The 11,763-nt window shown below is 41.4% G+C and overlaps 1 protein-coding gene across 2 annotated transcripts in view; it reads left to right on the top strand.

Moving 5' to 3' along the window:
* The first annotated feature begins 2,856 nt into the window (after positions 1-2,856).
* The window catches only part of LOC107392906 (ADP-ribosylation factor-binding protein GGA1), a 14,579-nt gene continuing 5,672 nt past the window's right edge, over positions 2,857-11,763 (top strand). Inside the window, exons 1-8 of one of the 2 annotated variants that reach the window (XM_015970985.3) lie at positions 2,857-2,979; positions 3,450-3,534; positions 3,620-3,695; positions 3,781-3,879; positions 4,125-4,248; positions 4,827-4,927; positions 5,720-5,800; positions 6,019-6,156. In XM_015970985.3, the coding sequence (XP_015826471.3) occupies positions 2,883-2,979; positions 3,450-3,534; positions 3,620-3,695; positions 3,781-3,879; positions 4,125-4,248; positions 4,827-4,927; positions 5,720-5,800; positions 6,019-6,156 (801 nt within the window). In that variant the 5' untranslated portion in view covers positions 2,857-2,882. Of the gene's footprint in view, positions 2,980-3,232; positions 3,372-3,449; positions 3,535-3,619; positions 3,696-3,780; positions 3,880-4,124; positions 4,249-4,826; positions 4,928-5,719; positions 5,801-6,018; positions 6,157-11,763 lie in introns of those variants that run through there. The other variant, XM_015970991.3, reaches the window with a different exon arrangement.

The following is an 11,763-nucleotide window of genomic DNA, read 5'->3' as shown; positions in this document are numbered from 1 at the left end:
CATTGCACCCCCAAATAAATATTAGGTTTTGTTTTTACAATTAAATTTTAATTTAATGTGTGGATGTGATAATATTTAACATACAAAACAAAAATAATCAGTAAATCATTATCATATAGATAGTAAAAACTTCAACCAAAGCAGGAAATTGATGTTAACCTTTGACCACATTTTCCACCTGCGAATGAGTGAAAGGTAAAGCTAGTGGTAAAATGGATCGGTTTTTGTTGCCCAAATTTCCACGGGTTCAGTCAGAAACGAATGAATCTTTGGAAGTGATCTCAGACCCACAAAAACCTACAGATCTGGATGAAGAGAGTCAACCCTCAACCGCCGCAGCAGTCGAGGGTTTTGCCGCTGGAAATGCTAACACTAACGTTAGCTAACCTTGCAACACTATAGATGGTTTTCTGTGTGGCTGTATGTGTTTATGATTTCATGGAAAAGTCAGCGATTGTTCACATGTTTATGATGTATATTAATTACTGTTTCAGGTGTTGTTGAGGTTTTGTGCATGCATATGTATCTGCTAGTGCATGACCACTTCCTTCATAGCACCTGCAGAAAAAAATTTCTGGAGCCGCCACTGGCAAAGAGCACTAGATTCAGTATAGGTTTTAAGTCCCGCCCCTTCCATGTAAACAAGTGTTTTAAGCAGTGGTGGCTGATGAAAAAAAACAACTTTTAAAATGACCACAACAATTGTTTATTTCTGTTCTCCAAATCAACAGTTTCAGATATTCATCACTGGGATGCTGGCTGACAACACCCCTGCTGCAGGAATTAGCTAGCCAGAATGCTAGAGGATGCTGGATCTCCTTCCTCCTTTCTCACTCACACACACTCCCTGCTGAGATCATGCATGTACCAGTTGCAATAAAATTTGCTCATTTGTTCTCGTTTGATGAGAATATACTGTTCAAAACATATAATTAACATTTATTATCCATGAATGAAAATCTTGTGTGACACAGCTCTTATAGCAAAAGAAACGAAGAAGACACAAAATTGCTCTAACTACATATCAAACAAACCATGTTCATGCACAATAATGTATAAAATGTAAAACTATTTATAAAAATGTAAAAGAGTTGTAGAATATATACAGATATGTACTCAGGTGTGGGGTGTGTGTGAATGGTCCTAGTGAAGTATACTAGAGCTGCTTACACTGTGGGTGTAGGAATCCACTGCTGAACGAGCTGCTCATACATTCATAATTCACATTATCTAATTCAGTTTCTGTGCTATGCTAGTGCCACCTACAGGTGGAACTGAGCATTGTGCTTTGAGGTAGTTCAAACAGGAACATATTTGTAAATAGCCTGTATGGGTTATACAACCCCCCAAGGCGCTTTACAACACAATCGGTCATTCACCCATTCACACACCCATTCACACACTGGTGGGGATGAGCTACAATGTAGCCACAGCTGCCCTGGGACGCACTGACAGAGGTGAGGCTGCCGAGTACTGGTGCCACTGGTCCCTCCGACCACCACCAGCTGACAAGGCAGGTTAAGTATCTTGCCCAAGGACACAACAGCAGCATTCTCTAGTCGGAGCCGGGATCTAACCTGCAACCCTTCGATTACTGAACAACCCGCTCTACATCCTGAGTTACTGTTGCCCTTATTTGTATTAAAAACTTTTATTTTTTAAAGAATCTGGAGTGGTGTTGATAGAGCCTTGGATGCAACATCAATATTCATGTATACTGACAGTGTAATGTATGAATGATATGAAATGTTCACTCACTCACTCACTCACTCACTCACTCACTCATCATTGATCACTGTATAGTGAAAAAATGTACAGCAAATCTTGCATCACTGTTCAATGAACAAAAATTCACATACAAATTAATATAAAGTTAATTTGATTTAAAGATGTAAAGATTTTAAAATTGTAATCCATACTTTTATTACAACTCGTCTGGATTACTGTAACTCTTTGTACTTTGGTATGAGCCAGTCCTCACTGCCTCGACTTCAGCGGGTGCAAAATGCTGCTGCTCGACTTTTAACTGGTACAGGGAGGAGTGAACACATCACTCCTGTTTTATCTTCACTGCACTGGCTGCCTGTCCATTTTAGGGTTCATTTTAAACTTTTTTTAATTTGTTTTTAAGTCTTTAATGGTCTTGCCCCGCCCTACCTCTCTGAGCTATTGCACGTTCACTCCTCCTCTCGCGCGCTCAGGTCATCTGATCAGTTGCTCCTGGTCGTTCCAAGGACACAGCGTAAGCTCAGAGGGGATAGGGCCTTCGCTGCTGCTCCTCCCAGACTGTGGAACTCTTTGCCGGCACATGTTAGAAAGGCCTTTGCACTGGAAACTTTTAAATCATCTTTAAAGACCCACCTTTTTAGCTTGGCTTTTGACACCCCATAAAGTTTTGGATTTCTATTTGATTTTAGTGTTTTATTTTAGTGTGCTTTTAACTTTTTACTGTGTTCTATTTTATTCTGTTTTATGCTTTTATGTTTTTATGTTCAGCACTTCAGTCAGTAAGGGCTGTTTCTAAAGTGCTTGATAAATAAAGTTGGCTTGGCTAAAGTGCCAAAAATAATGACACACAGATAAGTAGATTGCACTTATAGAAAGGAAAGTGGCACTCAACAATGTAACGTTATATGATATAATGCAATAATAATAACCAGTTATTATATTGCAGATAGTGTGGGGTGGTTTATTATTATTATTATTTTATTTGAGCTCTAATAGTAAAATTCAGAATTTGAATGACATCTGCATTTTGCTGACATTTTCTTCCAGCAGAATCCTTTGTTTCACAAACACGTCTGTGGTTTGTTTTGCTTATTTTATTCAACTTTTTGGCTCAGTTGGACTTCCATACATACACCTCTACTCATATTCACGCGATGTTTAAAAAGTCACGTGATCGTTGCCACTCGGTAAAGACTTGGCGAAATATGGCGGCGGCACCTTCAGATGAGACCAGCCTTCAGTCTCTCATCAGTAAGTCCTCACGTTACAATCCTGGTCGGGTTAGAACAAACACCTGTCTTATCCAACATGTCAGAGCTGACGCGCAGACTCGCGTCGAACGAGTCGCTGTCATCAACAACTTTCTCTCCGTAGTGGAACCATTAGAGTCTGAATATCACATGAAAAAGTGCAGGCGACCAAAATCGGAACATTTATCTTCTACTACCTTCTCTACAGTTTTCTGTGGCTTTGTTTCTGACGTCCGTCATAAACGAGTCTGAAGCTGCTAGCTTCTGGAAGCTAACAACACCCTCAAGCTACCAGCTGAACGAAACAAACGTCTGTCGAGTCCCTCCTGCGTTGTGTTTGCAGATTATGACTCAAACTTCTCAAGTCTGGAAAAACGACACAAGCTAGCCGCTGTCAGTGGCGTTTACGTTTAAATTTCCCTGCCAGGAATATTTTAGAAGCAGTCCTGAACCAGTTTTCCGTTTCCTCAGACCAAGCCACCAACCCCCTGAACAAGGAGCTGGACTGGGACAGTGTTCTGGGCTTTTGTGACCAGCTTGTCTCCGAACCAGATGGGTAAGAGGGACACCAGGTACACTTTGTTGGCATCAAATATTCTGTCTGTTGGGCTGTTTTCAGTTATTTTATCTGTTTTTGTCAGGCCTCCGCTTGCCACCAGACTTCTGGCTCACAAAGTCCAGTCTCCTCAGCAGTGGGAGGCGATGCAAGCGCTGACGGTGAGAATCTGCAAGTGCATTTATAAAGTCTGTCCGTGGCTGTCTGTCTGTGGGGCTAAAAACCCAAACCATGACCCTTCCTCAGGTTCTTGAGACGTGCATGCAGAAGTGTGGGAAGAGATTTCACAACGAAGTGGGAAAGTTTCGCTTTATTAACGAGCTCATCAAGGTTGTCTCGCCAAAGGTAACGGCTACTGGCTTGTGTTTCCTCATTCCAGCTGAAATGTGAAACAACAGAAGCTACACACGTCTTTCATCAGAAGTTCAGGAGCTTTTATGAGTTAAACAGCTGATCGGTTACATTTCCCACCTTTAGTCCAACTCCAGAAGTAATAAACTTGTGTGAAATAATATTTATCGCTAAGGATGTTTTACTTTTATTTGTAAAATAAGAGATGTTTGTCTTACGCCATCTCCCGTCATCGCTAGTATTTAGGAACCCGAGCTCCAGAACCGGTGAAGAAGAAGGTTGTAGAAATGATGTTCAGCTGGACCGTGAACTATCCCGACGAGACCAAGATAGCTGAAGCTTACCAGATGCTAAAAAAACAAGGTCAGTGTTGTAGAGTTTGATGAAAAAAAAACTAAGAAAAATGACTTTTGACAGATTCATTATTAAATTTTTCAACTTTTTTGGCGTTTACAGAAGTTTTTCGTTCCTTTTTCCAGCCATCACGCATTTAGTTCTCCATATCTTGTGATTTTTAGGTAGTGGGTGTCATTTCTCCTTTTAGCAAAGCCATGAGACGGATTTCCTGAGTCACGCTCAGTTCAGAGTTTAGCGTCATCTCAAAAATGAAATTTCCAGAGAAATAATTCTCATCCCGTAGTTATGGAACCGGCTAAAATGTTTGGATAATAAAGAAAATAGAAACAGAAAACATGAAAGTTTAAACCGAATGTCAAACCTGGAACTTATTGACTTAAATTTTTTTTTCTTTCAGTTATCCAAAGTTTCTGGCCCTATCTGGGTTCCATACATATGGCAGCCCGTGCCTTCCTGTATATTTTTCTCTATGGGTTTTCCTCCCATTATAACATTTGTGTTTGTTCAGACAGAGTCGGGTAGGGTTGCTTGTAGGGACTCAGACGTGTGTAACCACCTAAAACAGAAGCTGCTGCTGTTTCCAGGCATTGTTAAGCAGGATCCTGTTCTTCCCTGTGACAAGCCGCTGCCGCCCCCTCCTCCCAGAGACAAAAGTGCCATCTTTGAGGACGAGGAGAAATCCAAGGTACTAGAATCCCATCAGACAGGCTCGTTTACGGTGTCATGGGGATTACGTCATTTGTTCCGCTGGTGGAAATGTGCTTGATGGCTAGGGTTGAATCGTATGCATTAAAGCAGAATTCTATAAGAGGGCACCACCTAGAGGGGTGAGGGTGGCAGAGGAGTTAAGTGCCCACCTTGTAACTGGAGGGTTGCAGGTTTGAGCCCCATTTGTCAGGGTTGTGTCTTTGGGAATGCCCCATGACCCTCAGTTCATTAAACTAATCAGTAACAAGTTTCCTATATAAGGAACCCAGCTGGTCGCATCGAGTCACTGGCTAGTGTCGGAGTCTTTACAGCAATCCTCATACTAAGCAAGCATGCAGCGACAGTGGAGAGGAAAACTCCCTTTTAACAGGAAGAATCCTCCAGAGGATCCTGGCTCAGTATAAGCAGCCATCCACCACGACTCACTGGGGATCGAGAAGACAGAGCAAACACGCACGCACACACACACACACACACACACGCCTTCCATGGCCCCAAGCTGAGGTGGGCGGGGCCATGAGTACTAATCTCTGTGATGTTGAAGAGACGGCTTTTCTGACTCGATCGTATCGCTGTCTGTTTCCTTTCTGCGGCTAATGCCGGTGAATAGTAAAGAACAAACGTGACACGACGGTGTCTCACCGAGCAAAACCTTTAAAATCTCACATCTGATGTGAAACTGCTGGGAAAAACTCCTGGGGCTCATTGTTGATGAGTTTCTCTTCCTCTTTCCTTCCCTCTCCTCTTTGGTCTCATCCTGTTTTTGCAGATGCTGTCCCGCTTGCTGAAGAGTTCCCACCCTGATGATTTAAGAGCAGCAAACAAGCTCATTAAGGAAATGGTCCAAGAGGTGAGTGGCTTTGTTTACGACGCACGCAGAGCAGGATCTACTCGCACGTGTTTCCATTTAGGTGGAACGTCAGCATGGCCTCCGTGTTGGCCGTCACCGGTAGAGAGATCTGAGTTCTAATGACTAGAGCCACTGCCCACCACCAGAAGATAAAAGGTGGTTTCTGTGGTATCTAACTTAAATATTGCCCTGTGAGAATTCCCTCTCCTCTTTCTCAGGATCAGAAGCGAGTGGAGAAAGTGTCGAAGCGAGTAAATGCCATCCAGGAGGTGAAGGAGAGCGTCAGCCTGCTGAGCCAGCTGCTGGAGGGCTACAGCAAGGAGAGCTCCTCCCAGAGCAACCAGGAGCTCATTAAGGTCTGTGGAGCTCAAACTAATAATGAGGAGAGAGCAGGTGATCAGATGTTTCAGATGTACATGATTTATTGTCATTGGTTTGTTACTGCCGGTCTGTCATCTCATTTATCTCCTTTTGCCAAATTTAGCTCCTGCTGCTTTAAAACAGACCTTAATAGCTCAGAGACTCCTTTGCTGTTTTCAGCTAACTCAGATGTGCCCCCCACCACCACCACCACTGCATCACAGAGTAGCTCATTGTGTTAGTCAGCATTTTTATGTCAAACACACAAAGTTTCTCTAATCCAGCATAAGGAACATTCCACACATTTTTAGTTTGTTTTCCTGCTGTAAAAATATGGGAATAAGTCAAATTATTTTCTTTCCTGTCATATTTTTATTTTCTCTTATGCAGAGAATCATGTAACCTGAATTCAAGGTGCAATAAGTAAGACAGGGTATCCGTGGGTCCTTAAAATTCTTAAAAAGTAAAAAATCTTAAATTTGCTTTTCTAAATTTAAGGTCTTAAAAATCCTTAAAAATGACAAATAATCCTTAAATACAGTTTCCAAAGGTCTTAAATGACCAAAGACCCAATAAACAAGATTCTTTTATTTCTATAAAATTTTTGTGAATTTCTAGTTGGTGTGTTTTTTGTGTGTGATGTTGGCATAAGCGGAGCTGTACACATTCATTTGGTTGTGAAAGGGGGCTATTTTTAAATGAGCACATTAGCTGGTTAAGCTAGCAGGAGCTTGCGCCATGGGGAAGTGCAAGTTTAATGGTAACTGGATGGCTAATCCCACGGTTGTGACGTGGTTAGCACCGGTTCCAGGCAATAGCTGGAAATTATAGCTTAAATTTAATTTTAAAAAATTGCTTAAATTTGGTCAAAGTGGCCTTAAAAATGTCTCAAAAAGTCTTAAATTTGGCTCCTTTAAAGGGACTATAAGGAAGTTTGACAGCCAAAACATGTATAGAAATAATAAATGTCTTCTTCATACATTCTCCTGCAATGCCCTGGTCCTGGAGAATGAGCCCTGGCATTTTTACTGTGATTGCCTGTTTTTCTGTAAAATCACAGAAAAAGAGAGATGCTCGGGTCGAGCAGGCTGCTTCATGCGCGTTCACGCTCAGGCATCGCCCGTAGCATTTGCTATCCGTAGCTTTAGCAGCAGAGAGAGAGGCAGTGCCACTTTGTCGCTGTTCCTAACGCCTAGTGACAAAGCTAGCTACATTTCTGAGGACCCTTAGCTACTTTCTGTAGAACTTTCTTCTAGATATTTCCTGCAAATTAGCAACAAAATAGCCATTTTCGCTTCGAACCGTTCTTTGGTTTGACGTTGTTTCAGCTGTCATCAAGGATATAAATGTTACAGATACTGTAAATGTTACTAGAGTGTAGCTCACCTTGTAAGATGTCTGACTCATGCAGAAGACCTGGGTTTGATTCTGGATGTGAACATAGTTTATTTAGTTTCTTTTTTACATTAATGGTATATTTTTTTGCAGTAAGATGCCCAAATTTTTATTGGAGACTCGCCGAACGGCATTGAATTCACAGATAAAAAAGATGTGGGTTCAACTTTCATTTTGGAACAATTTTTCAAGCAAGGGAAGGGAATGATCTGAGCATGCAGGAGGACTGACCCATCATAAACCTTTGTCGGCTGTGCTGAAGAGAAAGGTACAGAACCACATTATTTAATTAATTAGCTGCGCGTTCTCCTGTCCCCCCCCCCCCCCCCCCCCACACACACACACACACACACTCGGGACTGTCTCAGCTGTTATTTTCATTAAGGAGTGTGCACGTACAGCATGCGCGCCTCGTGCACGAGCCTACTATTGAAACTGCTGTTACGCTTTTGGCCTGAGGGGGCAATCGCAAGCATAAAAATTCAAAAGTCCTTTAAGTTCCTTTAAACCTACAGTTGCCCTGTAAGAGTTTTACTGTAAAACAATCACAAAACGAATGTCTAAGTCATGTTGGGAGGAAGGTTATTCTGAAACTGATTTAATTCCCAGCCGAGTGGGGGGTTGTCAGTTTTTATCCTTTCAAAGGAAGTGGTCTTTGTTTACAATCCGTCCCGCCTCCATACGTCCGTGTTCCAGCGCCAGTCATATGCAAGTACGCGTGGTTGCCAAGTCTGGGTCTGCAAATGCTGCAGCGCCGGCATTTGTTATTTGACACCAGCTGGCAAAACGCAGAAGCCAGTAAACAGGAGCGACCCAGAAGTTTTTTCTTGTTCCTCTAAGAAGCCACTGCATCTTTGTGTTTTACTTTAATATTGGGTGAAGCAGGCTAGAGGCTAACATTGAGCTAACAATGCTAACGGTGATTTAGAAGCAAATAGTTGGCTCTAAAAATATCTTAAGCCACTTCTTCATTCACTAACAATGATATTACACATGTGTGTGAAGTGAATGAGTCAATCGTGGCGTTTTACTTCCTTTAATTAGTCGTTCAGAACCGTAACAGTAAGCTAACAGCTAGGCACAAAAGATTGCACTTCCTGTAATAAAAGAGAAACTTTACCATAGTAAGTGTCGTAAATGCCCCCTACCATAATACATGCGAGAGTGCTAACACCAGATAACATCATGTATTTTCTACTTAACTTATTGTGTATGACTCATCTTTGCTCGTCATGGAAAATCTTCTGGCGCTGATCCATAACGTGTAAACGCCTGAAACTCACGGAATGGGAGCGGGGAGTTGCTAAAAGGAACCCAGGTTACAAAACCTTGTGGTTCTTAAAAGATAAATGCTAGTATCAGTTATATTAAAGTGGTGTAAAAAAACTTCTTAATGTCTTCATTTTTATAAAATCAGTTTAACTCGTAGATTGTCATTGTTGTTAGCGTCGCAATACACCCTGGGTAGTGGTGTCACATGGTTGTACCTCGGTTGCACCGGCGGCTTTGGGACCCTGTAGGGACTGTTCAGCCTTTTCACTTTGAACCAGAGCGAAACATTAATGAGGACATCACTGACCATGTTTCACAAAACGAGCGTCAACATGAAGAGCAAGAAGGGCGGGAAGAAGCGAGAGCAGGACAAAAGTGCTGGTGCGTGTGCGGCAAATGCGTCTCCATGGTAACCAAGAATATTGGCATCCAGAGCTGTCGTGTGCTTCATAGCTGATTAGGATATTCTGTGAAACGACTTTAATCATTGTTGCAGATATTATATATGTGAAGAACACTGTTGCTACACTTTCTGCTTGTTCTACTGACGGGAGAGGTGAACGTTCAGCTTCATCCGTGACGAGCGGCGTGTCCGATGGTTGGCTGAACGTGACAGAAGCGGCGGCTGCAGGAGCGGGTTGTCGGCTCAGGAGAGCGTCCAGCGTCTCTCGTCTCTCCAAGGGCGTTTAGGCTCCTTGTGTGGGAAAATGGTCGCTAAAGCATTTAGTTTCTGCCCTCTCTTACACCCAGCCGCTCTGGTGTGCTCTTTAAGTCGTTGTGGTCGACTATAAGCCTCAAACGCATCAGGAGAAAAATGTTGGGAACACAGCCGCGGATCTTTGGGAAGTTGTGTCCGTCCACAGGCATCTTCCCACTGCTTTCTCCTCTTCTTGCTAGTGGGAAAGCTGTAAACTCACATCACTCCCCTTGTTGCCCTCTGACTGGAAATTACATCCAAAAGCAGCACAAGGCGGCATTTTACTTCATTATTAATACGGTGAGCACGTAAACAAACACTGGCGTCAATAGCTATTCCTCCAAGTGCAACCAATATACGTCATCGCCCCCAGAGTGCATTGGTGCGGAAAACATTGCGTCCTACATATGTCCAAAAATGTATTAATATTACAATAAATATATAAAAATATATATTACAATAAATATTACAATATTATTACAATAAATATATATATATATATATATATTATTATAAATAAACGGCAATATTTTGTGTGTTTCTAACAACATAGTTTGGTACAACAGAAAACTTGCGGCTTATTAGCGCACACACGTCCTCATAGCCGGAGGTCCTTTTAAGAGCGGACTCTTTTGTTTTGATACGTGGACTGCAGTACCCTAATCTGGCCACAAGATGTCATTCTTACTTTATACACCTTTATGAGTTCAAATCAAACAGGATGGTTTTAATTTCAGATCATGTAATGAATTTGGAAACACACACATTGTGTATATGTATGTATATATGTGTATACCGGTATGTATGTATATATGTGTATGTGTATGTATATATGTGTGTATGTATATATGTGTGTATGTGTATGTATATATGTGTGTATGTGTATGTATATATGTGTGTATATATGTGTGTATGTGTATGTATGTGTATATATGTGTGTATGTGTATGTATGTGTATATATGTGTGTGTGTATGTGTATGTATGTGTATATATGTGTGTGTGTATGTGTATGTATGTGTATATATGTGTGTATGTATGTGCATATATATATATATATATGTGTGTATATGTGTATATACATATGTATGTGTATATGTGTATATACATATGTATGTGTATATGTGTATATACATATGTATGTGTATATGTGTATATACATATGTATGTGTATATGTGTATATACATATGTATGTGTATGTGTATATACATATGTATGTGTATGTGTGTATGTACATATGTATGTGTATATATGTGTATGTATGTGTATATATGTGTGTATATATGTGTATGTATGTGTATATATGTGTGTATGTGTATGTATGTGTATATACATATATATGTGTATATATGTGTATATACATATATATATGTGTATATATGTGTATATACATATATATATGTGTATATATGTGTATATACATATATATGTGTATATATGTGTATACCGTAAATCCTCTAATACAGGCCCGGGCCTGTATTTGACTCAAGCTCATCAAGCTCCAGGCCTTTATTGGAAAGAGGGCCAGTATTAGAGGCAGGCCTCTATTTCTATTTGAGCAAAATGAACTAATGGTTCGCTGGAGTTTTTGACAATTAAATTTGCGCCCACATTTTCAAAGTTAAACACATTTCTTTTAACAACTGTAGTTTCTGCTTCAGCCCTCTCCCCCCTCCCCCTGCTTCAGCCCTCTCCCCCCCTCCCCCTGCGCAGCGGCCGCAAACTCACTGATGTGCCTGCAGCCTCTCGGAGTTCCTGCTGCTCTAAACATTAAAATAATTATTTCATTTTCTGTTCCTCACTTCTGATGACCTTCAATGGTGTCTGTTTGTTGCAACAGCAGGTACAAAAACTAACTTGTTTTTATTTGACTATTTTTCTGTCCTGCCTGTTAATTATCTTCCTGCATCTCCTCTCAATCCTAAAGAAAAACTGCTACCTGGGTTCATATATATTCACCTCATGACTTACCTTTGAACTGCAGTTCTAAAAGATCTACCGACCGCAAAAACAGCGGAGCGCTCGCTGTTTGGCGGCCGTATCAGTGATCAGTGCGTCGGAGGACAAGGTGATGCGCGCAGCGCCCCGCTCCACAGCATGCAGCGAAACGCATCAGGCACTAATAAAAGACAGAAAACATTAAAGGAAATGAACTGACATGAACGATCGCGTGTTAAATTAGTTTTTGAGGTGGCGACACCTGATTGTTACTGTGGCCGTGCTCAGGAGGCAGATCTACC

The sequence above is a fragment of the Nothobranchius furzeri genome, chromosome 6, assembly GCF_043380555.1.
Source record: "Nothobranchius furzeri strain GRZ-AD chromosome 6, NfurGRZ-RIMD1, whole genome shotgun sequence".
Lineage (NCBI taxonomy): Eukaryota > Metazoa > Chordata > Actinopteri > Cyprinodontiformes > Nothobranchiidae > Nothobranchius > Nothobranchius furzeri.
The sequence above is the reverse complement of the archived record's forward strand: the minus strand, read 5'-3'. Positions and strand labels throughout refer to the sequence as shown.